Below are 17183 nucleotides of genomic sequence, written 5' to 3' on the forward strand. Positions count from 1 at the left end.
AGTCAAAGGGACATATACTAGCTACTGGATAAGCAGTTTTCTGTTCCTGAGTGACCAGAGCAGGGGCTGCTCCAGGCTAATGAGAACCCCGACTCCAATTAACCTGCTAAGAGTCAGGTGAGGCTGTTAAGCACCTGACTCTAATTAAGGCCCCTCTGATTCTATAAAAGGGCTCACTCCAGTCAGGCCAAAGGGAGCCAGGGAGCCAGAGGAGAGGAAGTGCGTGCGTGCATGCGTGGAACTGAGAGCAAGAGGCATGTGAGAAGCTGCGAGTGAGTAGGCATCCTGCTGGAGGACTGAGAAGTGCAAGCATTATCAGATATCAGGAGGAAGGTCCGGTGGTGAGGACACAGAGGTGTTGGGAGGAGGTCATGGGGAAGTAGCCCAGGGAGTTGTAGCTGTCGCACAGCTGTACCAGGAGGCACTCTAGACAGCTGCAGTCCATAGGGCCCTGGGCTGGAACCCGGAGTAGCGGACCTGAGTTCCCCAAAACCTCCCAACTCCTGATCAAACACAGGAGGAATTGACCTGGACTGTGGCTTCTACCAGAGGGGAAGGTCTCTGGGCTGTTTCCTGACCCACAGGGTGAATCTGTGAGATGAGCAAATCCGCCAATAAGTGCAGAACCCACCAAGGTAGAGGAGGAACTTTGTCACAGTCTATAATATATAACTAAACTATTGTTGTACGTAAAGTAAATAAGGTTTTTTAAAATGTTTAAGAAGCTTCATTTAAAATTAAATTAAAATGCAGATCCCCCGGACCAGTGGCCAGGACCCAGGCAGTGTGAGTGCCACTGACAATCAGCTCACATGCCACTTTCAGCACACATGCCGTAGGTTTCCTACCCCTGTCTTAAGCTAAAGAGTAGGCTTGGAAGGATTCAATTCTGATGGCACGCAGACATGCTGACGGAAAATATCTCCATTGGTGATGTTTGAAATGTACAGCCTGGCAAAGTGAGAAAACTTTTAACTTTTAAAATATGAACGTCTGATGTCTTTAAATATTGTCTGACCGCCACCCACTGACCCACACTTTCTTCACAACTATGAAAACTTAAATTGATATAAAAAAAATTACAAATAAACCTGTGTTATCCATTGAAATTACAAATATTGAATTCTGCCAAATCTAAGAAGCAAACACTTCCTGTTGACTTTTTACTGGAACAGTGCCAAGCATTACTGATACTTTCAGCACAGGAAAATGACTACAGTAGTAGATTTTTAGAAAGGGGTGAGAGTGTGCTGCTTATCTTCACCAAGAAAGGAGAATGGGTGGGTTGCTTTTTGTTGTTCCAGATCTAGCCCCAGTCTCTCAACTATGAATACAAACTTGTATGAAGGAGAATGTGTTTAACTGCTGGACCAGAAATGCCTTATGATGATGAGGTTCAACTGAGTGCATGGAGGTCTCAAAAATAGTGTATATTTTAGTGAGTTTCATGTACAGGATTCTCAGGCAGACACTCACTAACTTCTTGCTCTTTGGTTGCTAGCTATCACAGAATAGTGTATCAATGCGTGTCCTTTTCAGATGCCGTAGTTTTCTTCGTTGGTTCCCTCCTTGGCTGGTCCAGGCTGGGTAAGGTTACATTTACATTTCTTTGTTCTAAACAATCTTAATAATACAGTCTTGGAAAGAGATCCAATAGGAGGAACTGTATGACTGCCCTTGCTTGCGGGAATAGCATCCCTTAAGAAGTAAACCCACAACAGGAAGCTATTTTTTTTTCATGATGCGACCAAATTCTCATGGTGTGACAGTAACTAAAGATAAATGGCTTCCTGTGAATGGACACTTCCAGGTCTGTTACCTGCTACTGAGATGATTTAGAGGTTCTGGGCCAAAAGCAGGAGCCAGTTGAGTCTAGATGCTGGATACAGGGTTTGAAATGTTCTTGCCCAGCAATGTCCGATTAAAAACTCTCGTTTGTCCTGGTAGGAACTTCACTTGTTAGGAGCAGCAGGGTGAGGGGCCGAATGGTGGTGGATTCCAGGGCATGGGGAGAGACTGCATCAATAACTATCATTTTTCCTTTAGGCAAAGTCTTGAATTTCGGACCAAAAGCCGGCCAGAGCTATGTGCCAAATGCGTGAATGTTTGTGGTGCCATTGGGCTGTTCTGGCAGGGTCTGGGTTCTGCTGGTGGATTAGGATCAGTTCTGCGGGCTCTCAACTTGTGCAGTAGAATTCAGAAGCCAAAAACTAACTGGATGTCTTGGTGCTTATGTTCTTGGCCTGAACAGGGAAAGACAAGAACTGACTCCGCTGTGCCCTGAACTATTCTGAGTGTTGCCTCTTAGCTCCTGCGCAGAACTGAAAGTCGCAGAGGGAGTGGAATCGGAGTGACTCTTGCCACAGCCGGAGAGGAGCGGATCAGAGGTGCTCAGAGCAGCCTGTGCGCGTCAGCGGAGAGATGGGGAAAACAGCAGATTCAACTGAGCACAGTCCACAAGGACTTTGTAATGGGGAACCTGAGGCAGGAAGGGAGATGGAAACTCAAAAGAATCCTCAGCAAGAACAGTTATTAATGGAGTTGCCAAGTAGGAATGGAGATGCAACAAGAGAACGAGACCCAGGTAATCACAGCTTCGTGGTCAGGGAACGGGAGGGGGAGACGCATGCTGGGCTTTGCAATTTCCCCTTCCACTGAGGGTTTGTCTCCTTGCGTTTGCCCAGGTAGCAAGGCCCTGACTGCCCCAGTGGGCTCCTGTCAGCAGTTACCCAGCCTGAACTTGTAACCGCCCTTTTCTATGTGCAGCGAAGGGTTGTGGATGAACAGTTCTGGGTGGCAATGTGTCACTCCTGTTTAAAGAGCAAAAGGCAATGAAATGCTACGAACGAACCCCAGGACACAGTGGGGTGCCAAATATCTGTGTGTACTAACTACACACAGACACACCAGGCCCAGCTACAAACACACTGCTGCTTGGGCTGGCTTCTCAAATCTAAAACACAGTGAGCGCTGCTGGAGGGCGCACCAGCTATTTAAAGGGGCGCTAGCCCTATTTCTGCACACTACAGCATCCATATCTAAAACCCTGGGCCCCTGGTCTGTGTTCATCCCTCTGCTTACCGTGAGGGCCAGACTCTCAAACAGGAGAGCACAGGTCCCCTCACATAGTCTTGTATTTCTAGTCAAGTGCCTAGAGACCAGCCAGGCTGGGGCCCGTTGTGCTGGGTGCTGTACAAACATACGCACAATGAAAGTCCCAGCCCCAAAGCACTTAGTCTCACCACATTTGGGACACTCCCAGGGTCCCCCACTTGTGCATGACAAGGAGCCAGGTGTGTGGGGACAGTGAAATTCCTACCTTCCGTTGAGGAGCCCATGTTCAAGCTGGATTTTCCCTAGGCCTTCTGAAAATGTGGCTCTGGGCATTTGGGGAAGGCTGTTTGTGAAGGCTGGGTGGGGCCACAGAGCTGTTCTCCCAGCCCCACACTGGCTCAGAGGGTGGACTTCTTTTGCACAGGGTTTATTCCCTGGGTAATGAGCCAGTGTCCCCAGTTCCTTCATTTTTCAGAGTGTCTGAAGTCTCGGTGCTGCGACACCTTCTCAGCTCTCTGGTGGAATCAATATAGGCAGGAGGGATGGCTCAGTGATTTGAGCCTTGGCCTGCTAAACCCAGGGTTGTAAGTTCAATCCTTGAGGGGGCCATTTAGGGAACTGGGGTAAAAATCCATCTGGGGATTGATCCTGCTTTGAGCAGGGGGTTGGACTAGAGACCTCCTGAGGTCCCTTCCAACCCTGATATTCTATGAACAGATAGTAGATTTTCCCCCCACACTCACCGAGGGAGGGGCATGTGTTCAACTGCTCTGGGCTCAGAGCTGCCTGACCTAAGGCAGAGGAGCTGGGCCCAGACACTGCTCAGGGCACAGACTGCAGAGAAGGGGAGTGAGAGACCCGTTTCTATCCCTTCTGTCTGGGAGCTGGTCACCCTTCTGATGCTCCAGGAGAGCCTGGACCGGAAGAGGGGGATTAGCTAGACCCATTTATCCTCTAACAGGAGCTGAGATCCCTGTAACTCGGTGGGATTTGGGGAGGACATTGTTGGAACTCTGTGGTTTTAACTAATATCCAGGCACATGCAAGGGCACCCGCATTCCAGCAATACAAATAAATACCTGGTCTGTGGCTGCTCCCCTGCTGCTGGTTACTGACGTTGGCTCCCCAATCCCCTGCCGTGGAGCAGCCCTGCGGGCATTCGTGACTTCTCTTTCAGGTTGTGTCTGTCCCTTCAGGAAACCATTAGTATGGGGCACAGCTGCAGGTCTGGTCGTCGTCATCAGTGGTTTGGGGGTAGCTCTGGCAGGTGAGTTCCCAGCCCGTCTGGCCTCCTCTGTGCTTCCCATTCAGTTGCATGTTCTCCCCTCCCAGCCTCTCTGACCTCAGCAGTGGGTTCAGGAAGGATTCATGTTAGATGTCTTTCCAATTCCTTCCCCCCCGCCTACCCCAGTGCCCATCACTCCCTCCGTACAGCTCAAACACACACGCCCCATATTACACACACCTGGAGCAATGGAGTGAACATAATTCCCACCACAGGATCTCTAGCTCATCTGCACAGTGTTCCTGTGAGGACACAGGACAGGGTTTGCAAGTACTACAGTGTTTCTGAGACAGGCTTGATTAGGCAGTGGACACGGGGAGAGGGGGGGAGTCACTGCAGCCCAGCTGGGAAATAAACCTGTCCGTCAAGTTGGAACACAGATGGGAGAGTTTCCACCTCGGCTATTAACCACTCTAGTTGGCACACGCCGTAAATGCTGTTTATGCTGCTAAACGTGACCCTTATTATAGATTCACCGCACACAGACCTTCATTTCAGTTGCTGCCATGTTCCCCTGGCTCCCTCCACTGGAGCCTGGCAAGAACAGCAGTTCAAATAACTCCCTCAACGTTAAAAAACCCAGGCAGTGCATAGCAGAGGCTGCTCATAGGACTCTGGGCATCCAGACCACCTTAACTCTGCCCCCCATAGATACTCTGTGAACATCCAGCTGTGCTCTCCATGCCATGCCATGCCATGCCATGCCAAGCCCAGGAAACAGGCTGCTGCCCTCTTTAGCCTAATGTGGTGAAGTGCCTGATGGAGGCTCATGCATGGTTAGTGTTCAATATCGTTGCCATCTAGATTGGACACAGTGCCGTGCAAGAGCAATCAGACCCCCACTCCTCATGAAGGACCCATTCTGTTCTGGCCCAGAGGGCTTGGCATAGTAGCTACCCAGCCCCTCACATGCTGGGGCCCTCGGGCTCTCTGAGGCAGCCAACTCTCCCTGTGTCACTAAGCCCAGTTGCAGGGAGTCTAAATACCTAACCTCCCCCCTGCCCGGGACATCCCCCGGAAAGCAGCACCGTCCATGTGAGACTCCTGCTCCTCTGCTTGGGCTCAGACACAAACGTAGGATTAGTGTGCTATGCAGAGTGCCCTACTCGGCATGTGTTTGGAGCAGGCCAGCGTCACTACAAGGGGGCAGAGTTAAGGTGATCGTGGGGAGGTAACATGCTGTGCAGTGCACATGTTCGTGATGTCTCTAATAGCCCTGCCATGCTTACTAGGCTCTTGTTGGGAAGCCAGGGAATTAAATAACATGATCAGGGTTCTTGGACTGAGCACCGTGACCCTATCCCAGCTGCTATGGAAATTAATGCAGAGCGTCTATGTATTTTAATAGGCTAGTATAAGGGGGAGCTGTCTCAGGGTGCCCCCTTGTGGCCTAACATGGCCCTGCAGGTGTGCTGCCTCCAGCTCCCTCTTTGTGTCTTGTACCAAGTACCTTAAATTAAGATTCCTCCCCTCTTCTGCTGTTGCATTAAGTACTGTACAGCAAATCAAACTGTTCCTTTGCCCGTCAAGTCTAACGTCTGTTCCCCTGGAGTCAGGGATCCCCCACCCAGCCCTCCTGGACCTGTGTGATTCTTTGGGTAGATTCCTCTCCTCGGATCAGGAGTCTCTGAGCCTCTTTCTAGGGTCTGTGCTGGCCCCTTCCAACTCCTTCTCCGCAGAGAGCAGCCGGCAACCAGTCCTCCTCTCCCTCGGAGGTTCTCTGCTGCCTCTCTGGGAACTTCTCTTCTCTTCAGGCCTGGACTGGTTTTTAACCCCGTGACCGCCTGTCCTGGGCCCCCAGGAATTTCCCCAGCTGGGGAGGAGGGTGGAGTGAGGGACAAGTAGGGCTGGCCCCATTACCTTTGGAGGCCGGTTATGCTGTGACAGGCAAGACCAGCCCCAGTGTAACTTCTGTTACTCACCCCATTCAAACCATTGCACAGGCGCCTTCCAACCCCTCCCTGGTGCTGCTCATATGGATTAGGGAGTCGGACAGTCCCAGTTCTGCGCAGCAGCCAATTGTGGGTCAGGCCTGAGGTTAAAACATTGGCCTGGACATTGGGATTCCTGGGTTCTGTTCCCAGATCTGCCCCTGGGTGACTGGACAGAATGCCTCAGTTTCCCCGTAGTAAAATGTGGTTAATTGCACTTCCCTGCCTCACAGGGCGGGGGAAATGTGACTAAAATCAACCATGCTTGTGGGGAACTCGGGTGCTGCTATGGTGGGTGTGCGCATGCTGAAAGGTTTATAAATAGGAAGGGTGGGCCAGGAGGTCGTGCATCTGTCTAGGCATCTACACTACACCCATCATGGGGGTGCCTGAGCTTGGCCTATACAAGTGACGGCAGCGCCTGTGTGTGTCCGTTCCTAGCCATCTGGGGCAAACCACTGCAGAGCCAGACCCAGCATAACTACTGGCTTTGTGTGCAGCTGCCCGGAGATTGTGCCCCAGCCTGTCACTGCCCTGGCCAGATAAGTTTTTCCAGTGGATCTAACAACTCACAGCACAGAAGCAGCTTCCCATGGCTGAGGTGCTGGTGCCACCCTGTGGCCGAGGTGCTCAGGTTCCCGCCTCTGAGTCCAGTTAGTGCCACGGGCTGAGCGTGCCCCTGAAATTCATCTTACAAAAGCGCCATAGCCGACACTTGTGTGAGCCCCCCCGGACTCGGGAGGGGTGCGGTGTGAGCGAAGGACTGGCCAGGACTCCTGGGTTCACATCACAGCTCGGCCCCCTGACTCCCTGTGACCTGGAGCCAACCCCTCCCCTTCTGTATTGCCAGCCCCTGGCTGGCTAAGCAGAAACCATGTGGGGTAGAGAACTCAAACTAATGGCATTAAACTGAGCAAAGGGAAAATATCTTCTAGTCCCATGGAATCTAACTCCAGAGACCTATTTGCCCTAGGGAAGCCCTGGGGAGAGTCTATAAAGAATACAGACCCAGCCTCCTCCATCTTCAGGCAGTGGAAGGTGTGTCCCCAATAAAGCTTTTCCAAGCCTAGTTTCTAAGAGTCTCCAAGTTTTGACTCCACAATACGTCCTTCCCCATTGTACAGGCATTGGGTTTGCTGCAGATCCAGCGTCTCCCTGTGCTGCAGCGCGAGCTGCCGAACCAGCCCTCATCCATCAGAAAAGCACAGTCGCCGCCTCCTCTTATCGGAAACCTGCAACACAGACCCAAGGGTGGGAGTCAGGGAGGGGCTGGGCATTGCCCATCAATCACGGACGGGGGAGACTCCATCACAGGGTTGGGCAGCCAGAGGAGCAGCTGCACTGAGAGGCATCGGCCTGGCTTTAGACTCCTCCCTGGCACAAGGGGGAAAATAAAGGTGTAGGAACACAAGTAGTAGCTATTGCACAGCAGGGAGAGGAGAAACGGGGTGGGGCTGAAAGACAACAGCTGGGGCTTCCAGAAGAGTCTTTATGCTGGTAGATATTAGGCACGACTTGCCCACTACTCAGCTTTGCCTGATGCTCTCCCCTAGCCCCAACTTTCTCTCCAGGCCCATTTGGCGCAGAGGGGAGAGAATCCACAGGCCTCTCACAAGGCAGCGAGCAGCACCAGCTCTCTGCGGAGAAGAGTTTGATATGATCCTCCCCAGGCAGCTGGGGGACTGTCAGAGAGGCCGCAGGCCTGTTTCAAACCCGATGGGCTGTCAGGACAGACTGTTAGTAGTGAAATCAGATTTCTCCCTACAGCCTTCCCATGGAGAGAAACTCAAATTTCCCCAACAGTGAAGGACCCTGTTCTTCTCCGCACACCACTCCTCAGAGTGGGCTTAGGGAGTCTAACTTCCACCCGGACAGCCCAATGGGGAAGGGGGAGCTCAGTTAGTGTCTCCTCCAGCAACCTCCCTTGTGCCCAGAACTGTGGTGTATTGTAAACTCCGTGGGGCAGGGACCCTCTCTCTGTTCTGTGATCGTACAGCGCCTGGCACAATGGGGCCCTGGTCTAGGGGCTCTGCATTACTATGAATTACAAACAATAACAACACTGCACGGGGGACTCAAACGCTGCTGGAATACTAGTTTTAGTCCATGAAAACCAAATACCAATAAGACCCCCACCCCAAACAACCTTGGTTAAATATATTCTTCATCTTTTGGCAGCATGGCAGGCACTTGTGATCTAACCCAGAAAATGTTACTGGAGGGAGAGCGTAGCACTGGGATGTGGTCTCCCTCCTTGATGGGTGGAGAGAGAGCCATGACCGCCCCCCCGCCCCCCTGGTGGGCAGAACCGGGATACCTGCAGCCACCCCACCGGAAGCAGGGGGGGCGGGGCAGGAACAGGAACTATAAAAGGCCAGCCCACTAGCTCAGTTGGGACAGAGCTGCCAAAGGAGCTGGATGTCTCTCCCTTGCTGCTGGAGCCTGGACCTGATGGAGGCTGCTCCCGTGCCAGAGACCGGCAAGGGCTGCCAGACACCAGGGACACGGAGGAGCTGTTGGAGCTACTGCTTGCCCTTTACCCGGGCAAGACCGATACCAGCCCCAAAATGCAGGTATCTGGACTGGGAGTGTAGGAAGGAGCCCAGGGAAGGTGAATAGGGTTTGGCTGTGTGTGGTGAACTGGGAATGTTCTTAATGTTTTCTCTGAATACGGTGTTGGTGCCTCAGTGTCCCCTAGGCAGTTCTTAAGTATCTTGGTGGTGGAATAAGGGTGTGTGATTGCTGCAGAGCAAGGGGCCAGTGCACCTAAATGCCTGACCTGCTGTCTCCTAGCAACTGATGGCCTGGGCCCCCCCTCTGCAAAGGTGCCAACTGAAGGTGTTGGAGACAAAGAGGTTGGGGTGACCTCCTGGCCCAGGAAAGGAACTCAGCAGAGAGGAGGGGCTGGAGGTGGTTTGAGTCGAGCTGGCTGGGGACGAGGAGTGAGGGCAGACGTGGGGGTCTGGCTCACTGCACCCCAGAATGGACCCAGCTGAGGGGTCCTGGTCACTGTACCTACCAGCTCTGTTTTAGACCGTGTTCCTGTCATCGAATAAATCTCTGTGTTACTGGCTGGCTGAGAGTCACGTCTGACTGCAAAGTGGGGGTGCAGGACCCTGTGGCTTTCCCAGGACCCTGCTGGGGCAGGCTCGCTGTGGGAAGCGCACGGAGGAGCACATGCTGAATGCTCCAAGGAGAGACCCAGGAGGTGAAGCCGTGTGAGCTTCTTGCCCTGCAGACAGTCTGCTCCGAGGGAGAGAAGGCTCCCCAGAGTCCTGCCTGGCTTTGTGGGGAGCAGTTCCAGAGCATCACCCAGGGACTCTGATGGAGGCTGCTCCCATGCCAGAGACCCAGAAGGGCTACCAGACACCAGGGACACGGAGGAGCTGTTGGAGCTACTGCTTGCCCTTTACCCGAGCAAGACTGATGACAGCCCCAAAATGCAGGTACCTGGACTGGGAATGTAGGAAGGAACCCACAGAAGCTGAATAGCGTTTGGCGGTGTGACTGATTGCAAGCTGGACAGAGTGTTGCGGTCAGATTTCCCTGCTGACTCGTGGCACAGCACTCCACCACTGTTAGGGCCCTAGGCTAGGATGCCGTAGAGCAGAAGGGCCTGTGTCCCCCTACCACCCCATCGTCAGGGGTGGCAGCCTCCCCACTTTGTGGTCAGGAGGTCTGCGTTGGTCTGGCACCTGCCTGAACTAGGACGCCAGATGGTTTGCTGACTTTCCCACCAGAGAGCTAATCTCTCCTAAACTGCTATGTGGCTCTGCATGACAGCCGGCCAGAGCCCCTTACCTGAGCTGATTGCTGCCCCGCCCTGATTGGGGGCCCTGGGTGAATACGCTCTCTGCGACTGCCTGAGTGACAGCAGGCCAGAGACCCTACTGGATCACTGCCCTGGGCATATAGATCTATCGCTGCTCGGCTGGACTGCAGGCCTGGGAAACGAACTGTGAGCCAGTTTTCCCCTGAACCGAAGTGCTCTGGAAACATCGTAGCAAAGGGGCCTGGTCTCCTGCCCTGACAGACAGGGGGAGAGAGCTACGACCGCCTTACAGAAAGGGACTCACCAGTTGTTGAATTCGATGCCATTGGGCCATCTCCAAGGCTGGCCCGGCTCCCTCTGGAGGCCGATCCAACGGTCAAGGAAGCCCTTATAACATATCAGGAAATCCTGAAAAATACGACAAGGCAGATTATGCTTCAGCCCCTGGCTGTGGTGCTCGCCTGCCCCTCTGGCTCTGTGTGGCCCTTTCTCAGAAGTTCAGGTTTGGATGGGCCACCCATAGTTTGCCAGCTGAGAGCCTAGGGTCCGATGACATGAGCCCAGCCTGTGCTGGAGGGAGTCTGAGAACATGGCACAGTTTAATGAGCCAACTGGGGGTCATGAAGACAGGACTCAGTAACAACAGGAGTTTTCCCCTCCACTGGTCCCCTTCTAGGCTGGTAGGGGTGAAAGCTGGCAGCTCCGTTCCTCTGACAGCAGCTTCAGCTGGTGAACCGATCACTGGCTGAGAATCCAAGTTTGATGGATGTCCCATCAGACTGGGGCCTGCTCAGCTGGGAGCCTGGGGACACGTGCAGGAGCTGGGGGCTGCTCAGAGGCCATTTTACCCTGTCTGTCTCCATCCCCACATCCATGTTACATGGACAGACCTGCCCCTGCCCCATCCTTCTCCACTCCCCTCTGGGGCTGGGCAACTCTTTGGCTTTGCAGGCACCTCTGCCCTCCTTGTCAGGCTCCTTTCCAGAAGCTTTGCACATAGCGACCCCTCACCCCCCCCCCAAACACACACACTCCCTGCTGCTGCCAGACAGGCAGGAGCTGCTCTGAGGAAGGGCAGAGCTCACCCCTTGCAGAGCCCAAGAGCCTTAGTGCTTCCCCTGGCAGGGGCACGGAGCCCCCACCCCACTGAGTCACTGGCTGTGGTGAGCTGCAGAGGCAGGTTCTCCACAGGCAGTCCACAGGCCAGGAGCTGACCAGGCTGGCCCAGCCCTACAGAGGGGGGATCCCTCCCACCTGGGGCTCTGGGAAAGAGGGGGGGCTGGGCACGAGTGATCCCTGACTGTGAGCTCAGCTCTAGCCAGGCCTGGGATTCAGCCACCAGAAACACTCTGAGGAGAGGCAACAGGGCAGTTTCTGGAAGCTCTGGGGCTGAGCCCAGCCCGATTCCAGCCCTGCCAAGCCCAGTCTGTTGGGATAAAGCATCTGCCGCTCTTTCACCTTTTCCTGCTCACTGTCGATCCCAGCCAGGGAGGCACTGAGTGCAGAGCACTGGCTCTGGCTGTAGGTCCAGTTCCCTTCAGTCTCTGAGAAATAATAGCATTTCCCTCGGTACCCGATCCAGCCGTCCGGGCAGCAGGGCCCAGCAGGGGGGCCTGGAGCAGCTAGAGATGGTTTGGATTTTTCCACTGAAAGAGAGGCAAGTAACAGGGTCAGAGACTGTATCCGCTACCCCCAGCCTGACTCTGTATCTGAGTGAATGAGGGGAGAGAATCCCTCAGATCCAGGCCGCAGGCGCCTTACACCCCTGATCACTGTGCTGAGGGAGGAAATAGGACATTTGACACAAGGGATGGGCAACCGACCCCCTCCTCTTTAGTGGCTCAGCTTCTGGGGGTCAAATTCACAGAAAGTGCAGCTGACGAGCAACCCAGAGCAGAGTGCAGTAACACCGGAGTCACCATGAAGGTGTGGAGCAGGCAGGTAGGGGGGAGCGTTACCCAGTGGCTGGCACAGACAGATATTGACACTATATAAAGTTCAATAAGATTGTGTGGGACACTAGTTCAACCAACCCAGGGACAGCCTCCTAATCCAGCTAGCTAGCCCCCCTCCCCAGGCTCTTTGCTTTAGAGATGCACCTTGGGATGAAGATGGGATTAAACCAGGGGTGGGCAAACTTTTTGGCCCAAGGACCACATCTGGGTATGGAAATTGTATGGCGCACCATGAATGCTCACGAAATGAGGCTTGGGGTGCGGGAGGAGATGAGGGCTCCAGCTGGGGGTGCAGGCTCTGGGGGGGAGGCAGAAATGAGGAGTTCAGGGTGCAGGAGAGGGCTCTGGGCTAGAGCAGGGGGTTGGGATGTGGGGTGGGGGGGCTCCAGCTGTGGGTGTGGGAGGGGGATGAGGGAATGGCGGTACAGGATGGGGCTCTGGGCTTGGACTAAGGGGTTTGGAGGGTGGGAGGAGAATCAGGGCTGGGGATTGGGGCATGGGAGGGGCTCAGGGATGCAGGCTCCAGGTGGCTGTGACCTCAAGCAGCTCCCAGAAGCAGGGGCATGTCTCCCCTCTGGCTCCAACACGGAGCGTGGCCAGGCGGCTCCATCCACAGGCACCGCCCCTGCAGCTCCCATTGGCCGTGGTTCCGGGCCAATGGGAGCTGCGGGGGCAGCACCTGGGGCAGGGGCAATGTGCAGAGCCACTTGGCTTTCCCTATGTGTAGGTGCCAGAAGGGAGACATGCTGCTGCTTCTGGGAGCCATGCGGAGCCACGGCACACATGGAGCAGGGCAAGCCCTGGACCCCACTCCCTGGTGGGAGCTCGAGGGCTGGATTACAATGTCTGAAGGGCCGGATGTGGCCCCTAGGCCATAGTTTGCCGGCTCCTGGGTTAGACTCACGTCAGGAAACAAACCCTGACTGCACCAATCTGTGCAAGGGACAGGCTCTCAGAGAATCTGACATTAGATCCAGCCCAGCAGAGATGTGTTTTATGTAAGTGTCTACACCAGTAAGAATTCCCAGCCTAGGGTGGGGGCACGAGCATAGCCCAGAGCACTTTATCCTGGGCTTAAAAGTAGCCTGTACTGAGTATTCGGAGTCATGTGAATTAGTTTTAAACAAGTGCTGTAATTCTCAGTGACAAAAAATGGGCACAGTGTGGCACCAGAACCTCAGAAATGGGAACAGTCTCCAGGTTAAGACAGTGCTTCCCTGGACCCCAAACTGTGGGGTGCCCCCCCAGGGGTGCAGATGGGTCACCGGGGAGGGAGCACCACCCAGCTTTGCTCTGACCCCAGCCCCAGCTACCTGGACGTTAAAAGTCCAGTTACCCGCAGTAACTAGCTTCTACCACTGGGGGAAGGGGGCAGAAAGAGCCTGGAGGAGCACTCAGCAAAGGCTCCAAAGAGAGGTACCGGCAGCTCCCCAGTCCTGCCCCATTCACCCCCCTACTCCAGCTCCCCCTCCTCCATCCTGCCCCACTCACCCGTGGCTCTGGCTGCAGGCATGGACTGGGTAAGGGGAGGGGCATGATTGAGAAAGTTTGGGGACCACTGGATTGAGCTGGGTTAAAAAGGTCAGTGCCAGAGTCACCCTGTCCAGAGACAGTTCAGCTGGGATCTCCCCAGATCCTCAAGCCAGCGAATCTGTCACAGGCTCCTAGGGAATTTCGATGGGCACCAACCCCCACAGCCGCCTTTTGGAGACCCCACCCCCGCCTCCTTCCCCCAGTGCAGCAGCAGGGACAGGGTCACACAAACTCCTGGGAAAGCCTCCTGACGATTAACTCTTTCGGGGAAGGAGCAGCGGTGGGGTCAGTCAGGTCTAACACCCAGGATACATCTGAAGGGCCAGTGCAGTTGGCTCATACTCAGAGGTAGGGAGGGTTATTGTGTCACTAACAAGTGAGCCAGGACAAGCCATTCTAGACCCACTGGAGTCACTGGTTAGTAGCTTCCCTGCTGCCCCACAGACAGTCCAGGGGAGCAGAGACTGGGTGGACCACGCACTTACCTGCTAAAAGTGCTGCTAGAGTAACGATGATGATGATCAAAACTGTGATGGTAGCTGGGACTAGGACTTGATGGGAAGCACATTTCCTGAGCCTGTTAGGCCCAGGGCCTGAAAGATTCAAAGCCATGAGTGCTTCTGGGGAGCATACTTATTCACGGGATCAGTGCCTGAGCCGCTGTCAGCAAATATCTACTGTGATTCCCAGGGTGCGCTGAGTTGGAGAAACAAGGGGTTTGGTTTTTCTATTTGCAGCTACAATACAACCAGGTTTACAGCATTTAACCGAAGAGTCACTGGGAGATCCCAAAGGGAGCCATTCTGGGACAGACCCGCTGGGTTCTCTCAGGCTCTTTCTCTAGCTCCATGTGCAATTACATGAAGGCAGAGGTTCAAAGGTGTCAGATGTACAACGGAAGATCTAAATCTCCTCCCTGCCGCCCCCCTCCAGGAGCCTCTGTGCGGAGAGTCTGAAGGGGGGACGTGCTGCTGCTTCTGGGAGCCATGTGGAGCCACAGCACGTGTGGAGCAGGGCAAGTCCTGGACCCGCTCCCCAGCAGGAGCTCGAGGGCCATAGTTTGCCCCCAGACTAAGGACTGGCCTCTCTTGGCCTTGCTTCAGGGTTCACACAGAGGGTCTGATCTCTCAGACTTCCTGCAATTCTTGACCCTCCTTGTCTGAAGGAACAAGTTTCCTTTGAAGTCTTGATTCTCAGGACAAAGAGGGGATTTCAGTTAGTGACGTGAGACACAGACACAATGTTACTCGGGGGAATGACCCCTGGCCGCCCCCATGGGAGATGAGGCTCCCAGCTCCAGCAGCTGTGACAGTTGGAGATCTCAACATCCCCTCTTCACACTTGGCAGGCACAGCAGCTGCGCTGGCAAAAACAGCAGGAACAGACGGCATTACCTGCCACCCCCAGACACGGGTTCATTTTCATGCACACCCAGGGCCCTGCCTCCGTGCAATGGTTTCGGGCGTGTGCCTCTCACACAGCGGGAATGCAAAAGTGAAGCGGACCAGAGGGAGACGGGAGTCCAGGATTTCAGTGGGGTAACAGCCCCTGCCCACTTCGAGACCTCTGGCCACATCCAGGCACACAAAGTACAAGTAGCAGGAACAAACTGGGTACCTGATCCATCGGAGCTCTTTGAGGCAATCAGTTTCCTGCGGTGTCCACACATGGGAGTTTGATCAGTTCCATCCACCATTGAAAGTGTGGCCCCGTCTGGCCATGCCTCAGTGTCTCTGCCCAGCCAGTTCCAGTATTATAATCTCTTAAAAGATTTAATTTAAAAAGCAATATGCTGAATCCATAAGCCTATATCAAAAACTTTGAGTTGAAGGCTGCTTTTCTATATAAAGAAAATATCAGGGGACAAACATCAAACTTTCCATGTCGAGCTTTATACATATGGCACAATAGGTCATGGACGGTATAAAGGCCTGGATCCTCTGAGGGACCCAGGGGCTATGCTACTGGGTGCAAGATTGTTTAATAAAGAAATGTTATCTGCAGCTTTATTTAATTAAATTCCACTTACCATCCTAATGCAGCTTGGCACATGTCACCAACAAAAAGTTAATTATGTAGTAAATAAGCAACATCTCATTCGTCATTGTCTAACATACTCAAGGCTGCCCAGAGGATTCAGGCGGTGGGTCCCAGGGCAGTCTTCGCTGGCAATTCAGTGGCAGGGGGCCCCTGCCGCGGGTCTCTGGGGCACTTCGCCAGCGGGTCCTGGAGCGGAAAGACCCCCCACCACTGAATTACCGCCGAAGCGGGGGCCCCCCCACCGCTGAAGACCCCAGGCCCCCTGAATCCTCTGGGCAGCCCTGCTTGGAGCAGAGCCAGGCTGGCCCCGAGCTGCAACCCCGGCCAGAGGGGGCAACACATGTCATTTTGGAACAGGCAAAGTTGAAAGCGCACTGAACTGATCAGTTCCTTCAGCCTGCAATCCACAGACAGTCCATGGGTCTGTGTCCTTTCCCGCCCCCCCCCGCAGACACATACACATAGCCACAGCCCCACAGTCCGTGTCCTTGCCCCCTCCCCCCAGCAGACACAGACACTGCTCCCAGAGCCGCTCCTCTCCTCTCTTCCTCCTTCCCTGGAGCTGCCCATCCCTCCTTCCTGCCTCCCTCCCGGGACTACCCCTCTCTGCCCCCTGGGGCCCGCTCTTCTCCCTCTCTCCCCCCCAGGCCCACCAGGGACACCCCTTTCTCCCTCCCTCCCCCCATTGCCGGGGCTACTCCGGGACTGGGTCTCTTTCCCCCCCTACCCAGGCCTGCCGTCCCGCTCCTAGTATCTGGGGGGCTAGGTCTCTAAAACAGCCGCTTACCAACTCTTGGCGCAGGGGAGGACGTGGCAGTGGGGGTTCTCTGTCTTCATACAGCTACTTACTCACACCCGCTTCCACTACACTCATGATCCTCTCATCTCCAGTACAGGGAGCTTCTGCCCTTTGCCAGCAGTTTCTCTTCCCTCCAACTTCCTGTGGTTATATGTCCTGCCCAGCTCATTTCTGGGTTGCTGTCCTGTGGGGTTTGCAAGGTCTCTGGCCTGGTTCCCCGCTCCCTGTGCACCATGGTGCTGCCCCCTCCGTCTTTTCGCTATATACATGTGTGAGGGATGACACAAGGTGCAGGGCAGCGGGGGAGAATCAGGCCAATGGAGCATCAGGAACAAACGGGGCCTTTAGCTTCAGTGGGACCCCACTGACACTTCCATTAGGGTCAGCGTTACCTGCCTGCGGCTGAAAGGCAGCTGTCGGAACCGTGGCAGGCCAAGCTGGACACGTCAAATGTGGGTTACAGAGGCCTGAATCTCTCCCCTCTCCCTCCAGTTCCCCCCTCACGCCACTGCCTGTTGCAGCTAGCTGGTGGGGGCTTGGAACCAGGGTGGGCTGGCAGCCCCCCTATCAGCTCCCCTAAGTTCCCTGTGCAGCAGCTGCCCAGCAGGCTATTGATTCCCCCCACTGCTGTGTGCTGCTCCTGCCCTCTGCCTTAGAGCTGCTTCTGGGAGCCTCCTGCTTGCTGTGCAGTGTGTGTGTGTGTGTGTGTGCGTGTGCGCAAATATCAGCATGTCTCCTGCCCTCTGCTCCTTTACCCCATCTCCACAGAGCAAGGGGGACACGACAGGGCTCAGGACTAAGGGAGCTTGCTGGC

General features: G+C 54.6%; 1 protein-coding gene and 1 long non-coding RNA gene across 3 annotated transcripts in view; one reads left to right on the plus strand and one right to left on the minus strand.

Annotated features, from left to right (window-relative positions):
* LOC115640944 overlaps nt 1-8965 on the plus strand; it is a 35929-nt gene extending 26964 nt beyond the window's left edge. Inside the window, exons 2-4 of one of the 2 annotated variants that reach the window (XR_003997972.1) lie at nt 2252-2584; nt 4232-4321; nt 8449-8965. This is a non-coding gene — a long non-coding RNA (uncharacterized LOC115640944). Of the gene's footprint in view, nt 1-2251; nt 2585-4231; nt 4322-7394; nt 7480-8448 lie in introns of those variants that run through there. The other variant, XR_003997973.1, reaches the window with a different exon arrangement.
* Nucleotides 7334-14591, minus strand: LOC115640894 (C-type lectin domain family 2 member E-like). Its single transcript, XM_030543984.1, is given in 5 exon segments — nt 7334-7381; nt 7384-7502; nt 10347-10450; nt 11501-11688; nt 14016-14591. Coding segments are annotated over 5 exon segments (576 nt in total). The 5' UTR covers nt 14143-14591; the 3' UTR covers nt 7334-7343.
* Between the last annotated feature and the right edge of the window lie 2592 nt (nt 14592-17183).

Source organism: Gopherus evgoodei, unplaced genomic scaffold (assembly GCF_007399415.2).
Source record: "Gopherus evgoodei ecotype Sinaloan lineage unplaced genomic scaffold, rGopEvg1_v1.p scaffold_32_arrow_ctg1, whole genome shotgun sequence".
Classification (NCBI taxonomy): Eukaryota; Metazoa; Chordata; order Testudines; family Testudinidae; genus Gopherus; species Gopherus evgoodei.